General features: G+C 40.3%; 1 protein-coding gene across 1 annotated transcript in view; it reads left to right on the top strand.

Moving 5' to 3' along the window:
• ST3GAL6 (ST3 beta-galactoside alpha-2,3-sialyltransferase 6) overlaps window positions 1-16,233 on the top strand; it is a 69,254-nt gene extending 53,021 nt beyond the window's left edge. Inside the window, 5 exon segments of the mRNA XM_032150325.2 lie at window positions 6,811-6,906; window positions 9,890-10,076; window positions 10,179-10,316; window positions 13,699-13,851; window positions 15,519-16,233. Coding sequence (XP_032006216.1) covers window positions 6,811-6,906; window positions 9,890-10,076; window positions 10,179-10,316; window positions 13,699-13,851; window positions 15,519-15,605 — 661 coding nt within the window. The 3' untranslated portion in view covers window positions 15,606-16,233.
• Window positions 16,234-16,833: the final 600 nt, after the last annotated feature.

Genomic DNA, 16,833 nt, shown 5'->3' with positions numbered 1-16,833 from the left:
CCAACACTCCTTCTGAAAGCATGCCAAGTTTTATGAAGAATGCTTTAGTCCTGCAGCACAGGTGGTTATATAGTAACTAGACATAAATATCTTACCTAACAAAAGCGCCTGTGTCAGGTCAGTTGCCTGCTAAATGGACAAGGATCTGTAAAAGCTGCCTGGTTGCTCTCTCAAGCAGCATCCATTATGTCAGCATCAGCAAAGCTGGGTTAGACTGGCTACCAGCCAGGCCAGGAGCATGTCTTTAGAAAACTTAAAAAAGAATTAGACATTAGTGGTGTATTTATTAAAAAGAGTCCTAACTCTATACGGAATATCAATATCTGCCTCCCTACTTTAGACATTCTGCTGTTTTGCAGAGTTTCTTTACATTGCAGGATTTTTAGCCAGGAGAGCTTGAGGATGAGGGGAAGTTGTGATTCCACATCAACAGAGAGAATCATTTGTGGTGAATATGCAGAAGCAGCCCCTGCCTGCTTTCTAGCATCTGCTGTGGTCAGATGTTGGGTAAAGGTATAGAAGTCTCAGTACTTTTGCCAAAGGAAATGGTCTCTTCCATCAGAGAGTAACATACAAGACCTAAGTGATTCCCTTACTTCACAAAAGAGCAAACTGAGATCAGAGAGGTCAGATTACTAGACCAAGGTCCTAAGAGGTGCTAAGCAGAGGAGCCAGAACTAGCAACCAGGTCTCCAACTACAGTTCCTTGTGTAGTTTGAGGATCTTCTGGCTGCAAGTAATAGTCTTCACTAGGAGTGATTTAAACTAAGTGGACGTTTATTATCTCCTGTATTGCGTAGACATGTGGATTCAGGTCTGCATATTTGTGGTTCCAGCTTGCAGTATGGGGCTGCTTATGGCTGTACAGACTGGATTGCACAACTCCAGGGACTACCGATTCATTCATATAGTTATCTGAATGGTGCTCCCTGACATTGGACTGTGTACAACTTGCACATATGTTTGGAGTGGCCCTGGTTGGGGGGATTGAATTAGTGGCTCAGTGATGTCAAGGCTCCAGGGTAGTTTTTCTGTGGCTGTCTTTTTCTCTGATGTGTAGCTGCTCTAACTTTTTGTTATCACATGTCAATGTCTAAGCAGAAAGGAAGAAGTGAGTAATGAAGTATCCTGTTCACATGATTCTTTCGGCAGCAGCAAAATCTCTTCCAAAAGCATCTAATAGACTTCCCTAATATCTTACTGCCCAGGGATGGGTCACATGGCTGTGTCTAGATGAAACGCTGGCAGAGGCATTGTAGGCTTAGGAAAGCAGGGATCTGCTAGCAAGGCACATGGGGTAATGGGTGCTGGGAATGTGACCAATATGATTTGCCATAGGTTGTTACACTGAAGGTAGAGTCATGTGTTTTAATGTACATGATGCTATTGAAGGGAAAATGCATGTCAAAAAGCATTTGTAAAATAAAACACATCATAGATCATTTGAAATGGGCAACTCAAGTCTGCTTGCTCTATACTGATTGTATTTGATGTTTCCCTCTGCATAAGGTAATGACTCTTCCGGCTTTTGCCTGACTTTATGAGAAACACACCTTTCACCTGGGGGAAGTGTAATCTCTTACTACCACTGCTTTAGCAGCTTTCCAGATTTTCCATTAACAGGTTCAGGAACCCTGGAATTATTTTGTTTTCTGGGTAAGCAGTTGAGAGCATATGCATTTTCCTGCTTCTTTCCAGGGTGGTCGGAGGAGTAAAAGGTAATTGCTTCTCCAAACACAAAGTAGGGAAATAACCTCCACATACTTAATGTAACAACCAAACTGAATTCTAAAATGCACATCCTGTGAATCAGGAAGTGTTGTAGATGGGAGGATACAGAGACAGAAATGATACTATTCTTTCCTCTAGGGACTCACAATTTACTGCAGCTATTTCTACATGAAAGTTATGTTAATTAAATATGTGAAGTTTTACAGTCACCCAAAGGACACTGAAAGTCATTGTTCCACACATAAAAAGGCAGAGGAAGCCAGAATCACAAGCCAAATGGATGAAGTCAAGGAGAGAATGAATCAGTCCTTTCAGAGTATGGGGTACTTGCTAGAGAGCGAGGGAAGCAATGAGTAGCGAGGAGTGTGATTCAGGCAGCTTATCTGTACCATTCCAAACTTCCCAGAGCCATGGTGGTACTGTGAATACTAGCTGTAGATAAAGTGTTATTGCCAAAGAGTAGTCCTCGGGATGCCCTCAAAAGGGTTTCTACGTGATTCTCAGAAAAATGCATAAATCTTTGCTATATCCTTTACCAGGAGGAAAAGTGGAATTTCATTGATAAGGTTTCCTTTCAAAAGCGTTGGCAGGATTTCCTATAGTAAAGGCCCTTCTCTCTTTCTGTTTGTCCCCTATAAGCTGACAGGAAAAAAAAGTAGAAAGTGAAACTCCCAAAAATATGGTGACGTAGAGTTGTAAAGAATCTTTGGAATGGGCGTTCTGAATGAGGCAATGTCTATGTTATTTCTTCCTGTTTTTTAAAAGTCCTTGAACTGCTGGGACCATAAGTAGGAGAGGCTGAGTATGAAGAATTGCCCTGCAGAAGAGATCTGCCTGAAACCCTAGACCCCTCTTTTTTTTTTGGCTTGTAGGGTATGTGGGAGGAGGTCCAGGACCTTGAGTCTGAGTGATGACCAGTGATAATGGCACATGTATATGACAGATGGTAGATACTCTTACCGTGATACTCTTTGGGCCACGCATTATCTAGGGCTTGATGACCATCTGTAACTCAGTGTGATAGAGTGGAAACTTCTGTGAACATTAAGGTCTAAGCTATCAGTTCATTGTTGAGCAATGTTACAGAACTGACCGCGTCTAAGACTGAGCTCAGTCAATCCCATTACTGGGTATACACCCAAATGATTATAAATCATTATACTATATAGATACATGCACACGTATGTTTATTGCAGCACTGTTCACAATAGCAAAGACTTGGAACCAACCCAAATGCCCATCAATGATAGATTGAATAAAGAAAATGTGGCACATAGACACCATGGAATATTATGCAGCCATAAAAAAGAATGAGTTCATGTCCTTTGCAGGGACATGGGTGAAGCTGGAAACTATCATCCTCAGCAAACTAACACAGGAACAGAAAGCCAAACACCACATGTTCTCACTCATAAGTGGGAGGTGAACAATGAGAACACATGGACACAGGAAGGGGGGAACATCACACACCGGGGCCTGTCGCGGGGTTGGGGACTAGGGGAGGGATAGCATTAGGAGAAATACCTAATGCAGATGACGTGTTGATGGGTGCAGCAAACCACCATGGCACATGTATACTTATGTAACAAACCTGCACGTTCTGCACATGTATCCCAGAACTTAAAAGTATATATATATTAAAAAAAAAAAAATAGACTGAATTGAGTAACTTTTCCGGGGTCAACTTTAGAGATTTGGCTTGTGGGTCAGGAGTCTTTTGTAGAGGATAGGGGCCCTGGTGGTATGCTGGTGGCTTGTTGGCCTTTGCCCCTACATGTTCTGTGTAGTCGGAGTCAGGTAGTCCAGTGTCAGACTGGGAACTCCAGGCCAGGATGGATGTAGGAGCCCCTGAGGCACCTGGGCTCAGGGCAAGGCAGCCCCTTCTCTTGACAGAGGATTGGCCTACAGCCTTCATCGGATGGAGAGGATTAGACTAGATACCTTCTATAGACATTCCCCCTCTACCCCATGCAGGTTATCTCATGGGAACAGCTGTTATTTCAATCCTGTCTGTTCTTAGCCATGCCTTCCCCAGTGCCCAGCCTTGCTTAGCATTCCTAGTGGAGATGGAGCCAGCTTTAGGAGGTGTAGCCTCTGATCTGGATTAAACTGACCCTGAGGTTATGGAAAGGGCAAGCAAGCTGTAAGTGTGAGAATCGCTCCCTGCTATAGCGCATTCATGGGATGATTTGGGGAGGATAATGGCAATAATACTCTGAGAGGAAAGGGTTTTGAATATTCAGCAGCTCCCATCTCAGCCATGCTACATGGCCCCACAGCAGAGAGCCTTTGATAAAGTTGGCTTTCTAGAATAGGGATTGAAGTCAAACTTGCTTGTAAAAGCATCTAGAGTTATGTTACTTTCTTATTTAGAAACAGAGAGCCCAGGACCATGAGGCTTCCGCCTGCTGGACAGCAAGGACGTCCAGTAGCTTCTCAGCTGTTTTCCCGGTCACCTTCAGAAGCAAGGCTGCTATAGCTAATTGATGTATGAAAGATGTAATTACAGCCATTGATAGGGAAAATATCAGCAATATGATGCACTTGGAAGCTCAGAAACAAGTGAAAAGGCTGTACCATGACTCTCACAGTAGCCAGATTTGAATATAAAATCTAGTTTCTTCTGGTGATGGAGAAAAGGAAGTGTCATCCATACAAGATGAATTTACACTCTGAACCCCAGGAGGTCCCGCACGTAGGAAGTGCCTGCAATCCAAGTACTATGCTCTTTACTGCCTCTCCTGCGTCCAGCACTGTCCCTGGGGTCATCCAAATCAGTATAGCAACCCAGCTGGCCTCTCTTCTTCTGAAAACATCTCCAACTTCAACAATACCTTGAGATACCATATTACTGGTATTTCAAAAACTGCTGCCAGCAGGGAGGAGGCCAATGGCGTGCCCATAGATCATGTTCAGCCTCCAAGTGGCCTCATCATCAACAAAGAATCTGAAGTTTACAAGATGCTTCAGGAGAAACAGGAGTTGAATGAACCCCTGAAACAGTCCACCTCTTTCCTGATTTTGCAGGAAATCCTGGAGTCTGAGATAAAAGGGGATCTCAACAACCCTCAGGATTCAGAAGTGTTAAAACTCCTGACCCTAAGTGGCTGCATCAATTGGAAATGCTCAGAAGGTGCCCATGTGTGACAAATGCAGTCCTAGCATTGTAGGCATGTTTGTAAAGCTGCGGGGACCATCATCCCCTCCCTGAATGTTACGTGTGCACTGATTGTGACACTCACCCAAAAGAGAAGGGCTTTTTTTTTTTTCCCATCAAATCTACTGTGAAGAGCATGCCCAGGAGCAAGTCACACCACCTGAGGGTACGATGTGGTCATCATGTTCCCCAGGTGATCCAGCAGACCTGCACTGACCACTGTTCTCCAGCCAGCCTCTGCTGCAGCTTGTTCTCTAAATGTTCTGGCCTTGTCTCTTGAAAGTTCTGTACTTATTCCCCCCACCCCCCACCCGCTTACCTTGGTTTTATTCCTGCTCATTGAGCCTTGAGTCCCCTGTCTTGGTTAACTGACTCACACTGACTGTGTGGTGCCCGCCCACTTTTACAATGAATGGCAAACTGTTTTTGTTCAGTGTCCCCTTGCCGGCAACACTGTGTACCTTCCTACCCTCAGTTCTTCTCTGCTGCAAATGGACATCAGCCACATTTGAACCAAATCAAATATGTCTGACATTGATTTCATTTTTGTCAATCTATAGACTCCCAGAAAAAAGAAATAAAAAAAAAAAATTTAAATGAACAAACACCCTTCTGGAACCCACTGTGACATGAGACGTGTCCACAAGGTGAGGTTTCAGGCACACACTGAAGGAGCATCTGCTGGACAGTCCTCCCCGCCCCCAAGTCCTTACCAACCTGTGCCACTGGTACTTATTTTTCTTGACTGAGGTGACACTGATTTAGGCATGACTCTTTAATATTTGAGAGCCTAGAGCTTCCAATTAAAATATGTTAAAAGTATTTTTAAAATTTTAAACCTTACAATCAGATGAACTGTACTACTCAAAAAAGGTAAATTTAATGAATATAGGAGTGTGTACATCATCTCCTGTTTACCTGACAAAGCCAATGCTTGGCTCTTTTAAACAGTTTCCGAATTCTCACATTCTCCATGTTTCCGTGTTCTACAGTGTTTTCACAGTTTTGCTACTCATTGATTTCCTAAAAGCCTTAAGGTCTTGAGTTCATCTGGTCTGCCGATTTCATGGGTCTTGGGGAATCAGTGTTCTCTTTAGACTTTCCATGCCATGAGGGCTCTGGAAGGATAGCCTCAACAACTTTCCCTTCTGTGGTTTTGTTCCCTAGCGGGCAAGGACACAGTCTATTTTGTCATTTCTCCAGGCCTGCCTGGGTGAGGGTAAGAGCTGGGAGAGAGATGGACCAGCAACACGAAGTTGTGTTCTACTTTAAAGCTCTTTGCCGGGAACACCGCATGAACTTTTAGTTTGTATTGGTTAAGCTCCAAGGACGAGTCCATGTTTGGGAAATTGAAGTGAGCATGGGCAGGGTACAGAAAACTGCACTTTTCTCACCAGATTCCAAACTGTCCATCTCCACACTTATGCAGCAGAGAGCCAGAGGTAGAATCTTCGAGGAGTGGGTAAAGCTGGCAAAAAATGGAGACCTGCGTAATGTAAAACACACATGCAGAGTCCTATATGGAGGTGTGTTTCACAGTCTCAAGTTCTGGATCCACATGCTAGTTCCACTTTAGAGTATGACTTTAAAATGTTACATAATAGATTTCTGAACCTCTTTCTTCATTTGTGTACTGGGAATATCAGGCTTACTTATCTCAATAGGTGGGTATGAGAATCAAATGAGATAACGTGTATGGGCTGATAATAGTTGCTGACAATGATATGCTCTTCCTACAGAACGTTACTCATTGAATCATGTATCTTTTTAATACAGCTCTAGACTTGTAAGTCGCAGTTGGTTCTTTTTCTACTTGCGCAACAAGTGGAATTTGGCACTGGGTTTCTGACAGTATGCATGGATTCTTGGAATCAGTTTTGTAAAAGATGGCTCAATCTCTCACTTCTCCATCTGTCCAACAGCATACCCTGTAAAAAGTGTGTGGTGGTTGGTAATGGAGGAGTTTTGAAGAATAAGACATTAGGAGAAAAAATCGACTCCTATGATGTAATAATAAGGTAAATATATTTTCTATTTGCTACCCTAGAATTGTTTCAAAAGAATATGGTTTCTTACCTTAATACAGCTGTGTTTTGAAAGGAAGGGGAGTTGTTTCCATTTGTTTTTTTTTTTATTGCGCAACCTTCTCTCTTGGTTGTTGGCTAGAGTTAGACCTAGATTTCAGGTTACTCATTTAGCAAGTATTTGTTAAGTCTCCTTAGTATGCCAGCATGCTTCTAGCCACAGGAGAGATAGCAGTGGATAAGAACAATGTTTGTGCTCCCTGTGGAGGGAAGAAAATGAGTAATTAAATATATAAAAATAATAAATGCCATACATAATTTAAAAAGGATATAACAGAGAATCTTTGAATGGCTCCTTTGTAATGATTGACCACTTTGAGAAAGAGACATCTAAGCAGGGCCCAAGTGACCACGCAGCAACAGCCATATGAAGATTACGGTAGAGCAGTCCAGGCAGAAAGGATGTTTGCTGCAGGGCCTCAGGAGGAGATGATCGTGAGTTTGAGAGGAGTAGCAAAGAAACCCAGTGAAGCTGGAAAGTAGCAGGCAGGGGGAGAGTGGTGCAATTGGAAGCTGAAGTGGTGAGCAAAGATCAGGCTGCATAGGACTTTGTAAGCTAGGATTAGAAACTTGGATTTTAAGTACAACAGGAAGCTTTTTAAGGGTTTTAAGCAGGAGAACAAAGCAATCTGGTTATGTCTTAAAATATTCTGGCTGTGGCATGGACAATGGAATGTGAGGGACAAGGGTGGAAATGAAGAGGCCAATTAGGTTGCTGTATTCGGGTATAATATGATGGTGGCTCGGGACAGGATTGTCGTAGGAGAGGAAGAGATATGCGGACTGACTGCAGATGTGTTTTAGACATAGAGTTATCAGGATTTGTTGTGGTATTAGATGTGAAGAGTAATGAGAATAAAGAAATCAAAGATGCCTCCTACTCTGTTTCCAGCTTAGGAGATTGGCTGGAGAGTGGTGTATTTATTAAGCTGGGGGAGGCTGGTATAGGAGCAGGTTTAGAGGAAAACCATGATATGAACATGTTAGATTTGAGATGCTTATTAGATTTGCAGTGGGTATGTCGAGTAGGCAGTTGGATAAACGGGTTAAAATCTTGATGGTGTGTGGCCTATAAGCTGTATTTAAACCATGGACTGGGTGAGATTTCCCAAGGAGAGACTGAGAGAGAGAGAAGAGAGTGAGGCCTGAGCCTCGGAGAACTCAAAATGTAGAGGTTGAGCAAAGAAAAAGGAATGTGTAAAAGAGATGAAGAGGATCCAACGGTGAGGTAAGAAGAAAATCGGGAGAAAGTGATCACAGAAGCCAAGAGAGCAAAGTGTTCCAGGACAGAAGGAGTGACCAACTGTGTCCCAGTGCTGGTGAGAGGTCATGCAAGATAAGGACAGAGTGGTGACCATTGGACCGGTGACCTCATTGACACTCCCGATAAAAGCAGGCTTAGAGGCGTGATGTGGCAAGAAGCCCAGCTGGACTAGGTCGAAGAGGGAATGCAGAGAATGCACACCTGAATGTACAGATGAAGATGTAGAGAAACCAATGCAGTCCAGAGATTTTGCTTCAAAGAGGAGTTGAGAAATCAGATGGCAGTTAGAGATGGTTATGCAATCGGGAGTTTTTTTTTTGTTGTTTCCTTCCTTTGAAAGGATTGGAGGCACTATAGTATATTGGTTAACTGGTGGAAATGAGAAAGAGATGGGTGTGGTAAAAGAGAGGGGAAGGGCGTTCAGAACACAAGTATGATTAATGTTTCATAATGGAAAGGAGACCCAGGATTGTGGTTACAACGACCAAGAGTCCCTCTGATGTAGTGAGGGGAAAATACGGACCTTTCTATCTCCATTTTTTTAGTGAAAGGTCGAGATAAGGTCATCATCTGGGATAAGTGTGTGTGTGTGTGTGTATGTGTCAGGAGTAGCTATGAATAGTTTAAAGAATGGTAAAGTTAGCATACTGAGGCAATACATCAGGATGGTTTGGCAGCGTTGGGTGTTTTGTGGGGTTACAGGCTGCCTAGGGTTTCTGCATGGTGAGGTCACCTTATTTTCTGTTTACTATCCATTTTGAGGAAGCTGTGATAATTTACCTACAAAACAATTTTGAAGCAATCACAGGTTTCTCTACCCATAATTGTCTAAGTCTGATAAATTGGAGCCACAGGAAGCCCTTGCAGGAAAATACCATGGGAACAACATTTTGAAAGTCATCTCAAGTGTTAATAAGTCTGTTCATCTTATATTATATAGAGTCAGTAGCAAAGGGCAAAACAGTATTTATCCTCCTCGGGGACACTGTTTTGGAAACAAAGCATTTCTTTTTTTATAGCATGCCTTCATGATGTGTGCATAAATAGTGCATGTCCAACCTTGGCTTTCAGCATACACAAACCCAACAGTAGATCTTTTGTGGTTCTTTAGTTTACTCTAGCAATAGACATTCATTTGGTTGTGCTTGAATATAATATAGCAAATTTTATTGTTAACCTTATTTCAGAGTACAACAATTTTGATGGGTCCTTAAACCAACTTAAATGTGATTCTTCTTACCTGTCAGTCACACACATCCATGGGCTACATGACTGTGTGGCTTTGAGCAAGTAATTTTCTCTCCAGGGTTTTGTCCTCCAAGTTCTCTTTCAACTCTGGTATCCTGTGGCTCTGTGTTCCCATTTTTTTAAATTTAGTCTTCAGTTCCCCTGGAGGTAAGACTGCATTATCATTGGCTCCACAATTAATTTTCAAATACAAATGAACATTTCTGCCTTTGATCAACCAACTATTTCATGAAAAGGAATGATCTCCTTGGCCATTATGTGTGAAAGATTGATCTATTGCTTTGTGGCTTCAGAGCACAGGATAAAAGGCTGATGTTTGTCCAACTCTGAAACCTCTGAGAACTGTGATGGAAATGGCACATACTGCACTTGGTCTACATATCTTGTATGTTTTACTATCCACAGAATGAATAATGGTCCTGTTTTAGGACATGAAGAAGAAGTTGGGAGAAGGACAACCTTCCGACTTTTTTATCCAGAATCTGTTTTTTCAGATCCTATTCACAATGACCCTAATACGACAGTGATTCTCACTGCTTTTAAGCCACATGATTTAAGGTGGCTGTTGGAATTGTTGATGGGTGACAAAATAGTAAGTAGGCAAAATTGTTCTGCCTTCAGATTACCTTTAGTGCTTTTTTTCCTTAAAAAACAGACAGCCACACTGTTCTGTTCTCTATATTTTTACTTTCAGAACACTAATGGTTTTTGGAAGAAACCAGCCTTAAACCTGATTTATAAACCTTATCAAATCCGAATATTAGATCCTTTCATTATCAGAACAGCAGCTTATGAACTGCTTCATTTTCCAAAAGTGTTTCCCAAAAATCAGGTATGTATTTATCTCTGCATGGTTTCAAACTACAGATCTGGCTGAGGTAGGATAGAGGGTCCTGGGAACTCTCAGAAACTGTATGAGAACCACGGCTCATGAGATGATTTCTGAGGGCCATCTCTGAGTTAGTAAAAGTAGTTATCTATGGATATTATCTTTATGTTTTTCATTTACGTTGCAAGGAAATGTAATTTTAAGTTGGGTTTTCTTGCTGCCCTTGTAGGGCCTTCCCGGGGTCTCTTTGTGCATGCCGAAACAATTTATCTTTCATAACTCTGTCTTCAGTGTTCTGCAGTGAGGAGAGTCTGACTGGGTGGGCTGACGGGCAGGCTTGTGCTCAGAGTAGCTGGCCTGGCTTCAGGACAAGTGCATGGCTTTGCAGGCTAAAAAGAACTGTCTGAGATGCCCTGATAAAAATATCACAGGAAAGCCAGAGGAAAGGTGAGGAAGGACAATAAAGTAGTCCAGAAACATTTCTGTGGTCAGAGGAAATGTTGGCATTAAATTCTCAGGAAATGGTAGTTACAGCAATGTTGAAAGAGTTCTTGAAATTTCAAAATGAAATCTCATTGACTTTCACTCCTGTTTGCCTTCTTTCCCTAGAAAACAATACTCTAGACCCATACAGTGGCAGAGATATTTTTCACTGGAAGCTTGAGTAACTGTATAACATGATACCTTGGTTGAAATGAGTTTTTCACCCCTTTTTAAAGTAGGGAAAAAATCCAAAGAAATAAATATACATCATGTATTTTCATGATGTATATTTAACATGATAAAAATTGTGATTAAGAAATTCAAAAGTGTTATATGCTGAAAACAAATAAGTTAGTGTTGCACACTGAAAATAAAGGAATATTAAAAATCAAAAAGGAAGTCACCATTCTTTTCTCTTCCCTCTACAACCCATGTAACCTCTCAAGCTTTTCTACCTTTTATGTGCTTCCAGACTATCTGCTATGCATTCTTAAACACATACCCTTTTTGTTTGTTCAGTATAATTATGATTATACCATAGGTATTGTTGTTATTTTCTTTTTTCTCTTTATTTAACTCTTCCCCTATTTATAAACACTCAGATATATCCAACATTTTCTTCTCTTTAAATAATGTAGCAGTACATGTATGTGTTTATAGGGTTTTTCTGCCCATTTGTCGGATTTCTGTAGGATAGACTTCTGGAAGTGGAATGCTCAAGTCAAAAAGCATACATATTTTACATTTAAACCTGACTTCCTAGTAATTTTGAGGGCAAAGGACAGCTTCTGAATGTGTGTTTTGTGACTTTTCACTTCCTATATTCCTAAGTGAAGTATGATCAGGTATATCTCTTGCTTCTTCATTTTAGGTAAAATCTTTAATTCCAAAAGCACAGGAAGACGCTGAGCATACTTAGTGATGACATTAGAACTAGCTGTAGCTACATCAAAGTCCCAGTAGGACATGGTGTCCCAGAAACCAAATGCTGTATTTCAAGAGAAGTTAGCCATATCAGATGCTGTCCAGAGGTTGAATGTAAATAATGCACCTTGGTTTTAGAAACGTGGAGGTCATATTGGTGATATATATTGACAACAAGAAAGAAGGAAAAGCCTGCTTGAATTGGGTTGAAGAGAACCTGGGACATGAGCAAGCAGCAACAAATCTTTAGTGGACTTTTTGCTAGAACAAGGATCGGAGAAGTGAAGCAATAGTTGGAAGATGATATAGGATCGAAGAAGTGTGTTTTGTTTATTTTTGGTCTGTGTATATGCTGAAGGGAATGGTTCAGCAGAAAGAAACACTGATAAGGGGGAGAAAGTAGATAAGTACAGAAGTAAAATTGTTGAGAAGTGATATGGGATAAAATATACACTAGTGAAAAGTTGCTGAAGTTATATCTCATCCATTATAAGAGGAATAAGCACTGCAAATGTGAGTAAAGATACAGGTAAGATGGTAGACTTGGAGTTGGGATGATGAAGTCACTCTTTTGACTGCGTTTGTTTCCTTACAAAAATAGATTAAATAGTCAAATTAGGAAGGAGACTAGGGCTGTTGGAGGATACAAAGTTATAAATTCTCATCTTGGAGAGTAGGAATGGAAATTTACTAGTCAAACGTAACTGGATCACTGGGCATACTTAATGCCTGTTCGAGAGTTGGGTCATAAATTCAACATTCAACCTGGTAAGCATATTTTTCTCTTGCCCTATTCTGTTGCTGGGGTGTGGGTACAGGGTGACTGCAGTGCTTATTCCTCTTATAAGAGTTTGTCAGGTGGTAATATAGGTTCTGTGGGTGATGGCTGCAGAAGAGCTGGTCTACATAAAGGAATGGTTATAAAGACAGATGAAGGACTCTTAAGATGTGAAGCAAGGAAGTAGAAGACATGAAAAGGGGCAAGGAGAAGGAAAAAGTAATGGGATCAATGAGGCTGAATGACTCCTAGGTTACAATGGTACATAAGATAAAGAAAAGTTTATGCTGAAGACAGTTAATGCTTTCGGACAAGTTTGCCTCCTGGAATTGATTTGGTTGTGCTTCTTCGATTTCTTTTTTTCTTTTCCTCAAAATCATAGTAAGTCATATGTAATTTCAGTGGGAACTATAAGAAACACTTTATTGAAAGTGTTATGTAAAAAGCTTAAGATGTATCTTGTTTTTCGCTTTGAAGGCCATCTCAGTGAGAATTACAATTTCTGAAAGCCAAGACCCTCTTGTCAAATATCTATCACACTGGTTTTCAAGATATATGTAAGATAAGGAAAGAGGATGCTTGGTTTTTCTTTCTAAAAATATAATGGTGCAGTTGAGTTGTGATATTGCTATGTATGCATTTGGAATATTTATTTTCTAGTCAGATACTGTTACAATTTGTCATTGAAGTACTAGATTAGCCTTTCCCTAGAGTTAAATGGTGAGTATAAAATATAGCTATTCGCAGGCGAATTTATATGAAGTCTTTTATCATGATTCCATCCATTCGCGAATTAAGCTGTCCTTCCATTTCATACATGTGTTCAAAATTCCCAGGCTTTGCTTTTGCCATAAGGAGCCTGACTCATCATATTTTTGTATTTTTTAGAACCATACAGCAACATTCTCTTCCTTAAGCCTCACAGTATTCTTTCATTGGATAGTTGTCCTCTGGGCTAATACCACAGCTATATTTTATTTTAAAGACTTCCTAAGATTTCAGTCACAGTTTATATATTTTTTAGAGTTAAGGTATATATGCATACTCTTTGGGGCTTGAGCCTTATAATGAGAGTTTAATTATTTCTCTCCTTATTAAATGCTTAGAAATCCCTGTTTTATATGATTCAGCCAACCAAATATGCTTTGGTAACAAGTAGCTCCTTTTGCTTAAAATTTTTTTTTTCATTCCCTCCCCCAGAAACCTAAACACCCAACAACAGGAATTATTGCCATCACACTGGCGTTTTACGTATGTCACGAAGTTCACCTAGCTGGTTTTAAATACAACTTTTCTGACCTCAAGAGTCCTTTGCACTACTATGGGAATGCCACCATGTCTTTGATGAATAAGGTAATATACTGTACTTAAGGTAATATACATATGCTTTGGACTAATCTTTGAGGGATGGAAAGCCCATATTTTCTCTTCTCACACTCATTTTACTGAGGGACCAGGTTTTGAGGGGTTGAGGGCTTGATGGGGATTACAGGGCTACCAAGAGCTGCAACTAGAACTCATGTCCAGGATCATTTCACTACAGCATCAAATCCCAATTTATGGGCCTCATGGTTATTGCCAAGTGTCATCAAACCCATGTAAGTACAGAACCTTACTTTAGATATTATATCATATTTGCACTATTGAAATTCAGGCAACCTGCTGTGTTTGAGATATTACAAATTCACCTTGCATTGCTATGCTTATTCTCATTTGTTTTTAAGTAGACAAGATGGTGTAGAATATTTTAACCTTACAAGAGAATCTTCATGATCAAAAAGGTTACAAACCTTCATACTGGATCACACTTCTCTTGACTAGGGATTAATAGTGAGGATTTGTATTTATTTATTTTTGTTAACAATTTTAGTTTAAAAAGAATTTTTTTTTTTTTTTGAGACAGAGTCTCACTCTGTCACCCAGGCTGGAGTGCAGTGGTATGATCTTGGCTCACTGCAACCTTTGCCCCGCAGGTTCAAGTGATTCTCCTGCTTCAGTCTCCCTAGTTTCTGGGATAACAGGTGCCTGCCACCACACCTAGCTAATTTTTTTTTTTGTATTTTGGTAGAGACGAGTTTTTGCCATGTTGGCCAGGCTGGTCTCGAACTCCTGGCCTCATGTGATCTGCCCACCTTAGCCTCCCAAAGTGCTGGGATTACAGCATGAGCCACTGTGCCTGGCTAAGGATTTGTAATTTACTTGACTCGGAAGGAGTTTCCTAGCTAATTCTAACTTCAATTAGTAGTGCATCACAAGTGATAGGATTAAAATGTTATCTGTATACTTTTAATATTGAAATATTACTTGATAAAAAGTATATGGATATATCTCATGAAATCAGTCCCCTGGAATCACCCCACTATATAAGCTGAGGGGGTTAGATTTTGTATTGTCTTTTGTCCCTCACCCCTACCCTCTGTCCCCACTACGTAAGACAAGCACTTAAGTATTTCAAGAATGAGGTGCCCCAACAGACTTTGGATTAGGCTCATTTCTCCTCAGCCCTAAACTTTCCTGTAGCACTTGTGGTATTTCAAGTGTCATCTAAAGGGCAGAATATTAAAACAACTTCCTCAGGAAGAAAACTTGGATATTCATGTATAGAACAGTAATTTTTAACACATCTTAAACTGAACCAGGCATTCTAATAGTTTCTTATCTCCAGGCTGATTTTTTTCCTTTGTTTTTAAACTGAGTTCTAGGGGCTTCTTCCATTAAAGTGAACAACTCAAAATTTTGGTCTCCAGATTTGTATTGTACCATGATTCGGTCTACCAGGGTTTGATATGAAGGAGCCTTACTTATGTGAGAGCTGAAATGGAAAGAGTGGGCTGTAGGGAAAGCTTTTGCACAAGAACCAGTAAGGAAAGTAATTTAAAAGGCTATCAAAAGTTAAAAGTGCATGCAACTCATTACTTAACATTCGAGTTCTTTATTCAGAATTTTTTAGATATAAAGTATTCCATTGGTGCTAATACTTTGCGACTGGGAAAGATGGTAATTGTATTTTTCTTCTTTAGAACGCGTATCACAATGTGACTGCAGAGCAGCTCTTTTTGAAGGACATTATAGAAAAAAATCTCGTAATCAATTTGACTCAAGATTGACTCTACAGACTCAGAAGATGATGCTAACAGTGTTAGTTTTATTTTTGTACTGCAATTTTTAGTTTAAAATATGTTGGATGCACTCATCAAATAATTATGTATATTGTCTGTTGCTGCCTGGTGATTCATAACCACCAGCTTAATTTCTGTGAATACTGTATATTTAACTTATGAAAACCAAGAAATGTTAAGATATCAGGAAAATAAGTTTTGATTGCATTGTTTTTAAAATAAGCCAGTTTTCTGAGGTGTTTTCACATGTCTTTTTATAGTTACTTCATCTTAGATTTTTGAAGGGATATGACTTCCTACTAAGGATTTAGTTTACCACAACAATTCTGACTATAAGAAGACATTTTGAGAAGTATATTTGGCCACGGTAAACATGGCTGGTGGAAAATCACATGATTGTGGCTTGATGTGGCAAGCCGAAACCACGTGGCACTGGAAATCTAAGTTCATACTGGTTTAATTAAGCTCTCCCCTGACAACCCCCAGAATTAAATGAACCATGATTGTGAAGAGTAATTTGGTACAATGAAGGCAGGGTTTTTAAGTTAAAGGAAATGGGCTAAACATAAAGTTCTTATTAGATAAGTAAATAACTAAAGAATACAATTATACTAAACTCTGATGGCTTTGTATTATTTTAAAGAAATGAGGTTTAACTTTATACAATGAAGCTAAGCCAGGCAAGCTCAAGAAGGAAAAAAAAAATCTTGAACATTATTTTTTTTTTGCCTGACTTATTCATTAAATTTTGAAGGTTTTCCACTTGAAGTAAATTAGGAAAGGTAAAGAAGACAACAGAACAAGTAAATACTTAAGAAGTCAGGCTGAGGCCGGGCATGGTGACTCACACCTGTAATCCTAACACTTTGGGAGGCCGAGGGAGGCAGTTGGATTGCCTGAACTCAGGAGTTCAAGACCAGCCTGGCCAACATGGTGAAACCTCATCTCTACTAAAATACAAAATAATTAGCTGGGTGTGGTGGTATGCGCTGTAGTCCCAGCTACTAGGGAGGCTGAGGCACGAGAGAATTGCTTGAGCCCGGGAGGCAGAGGTTGCAGTGAGCTGAGATCGCACCACTGCACTCCAGCCTGGGTGACAGAGTGAGGCTGTCTTCTAAAAAATATAAAAAGTGAAGTTGGCATTTTTGGATTTAAATGGTACAAAAAGAAAATCTCATTATTTTCCCATGATTAAAACTAATCTTAAGATGGAAAG

Source organism: Hylobates moloch, unplaced genomic scaffold (genome assembly GCF_009828535.3).
Source record: "Hylobates moloch isolate HMO894 unplaced genomic scaffold, HMol_V3 SCAFFOLD_4, whole genome shotgun sequence".
NCBI classification, from domain to species: Eukaryota; Metazoa; Chordata; class Mammalia; order Primates; family Hylobatidae; genus Hylobates; species Hylobates moloch.
The sequence above is the reverse complement of the archived record's forward strand: the minus strand, read 5'-3'. Positions and strand labels throughout refer to the sequence as shown.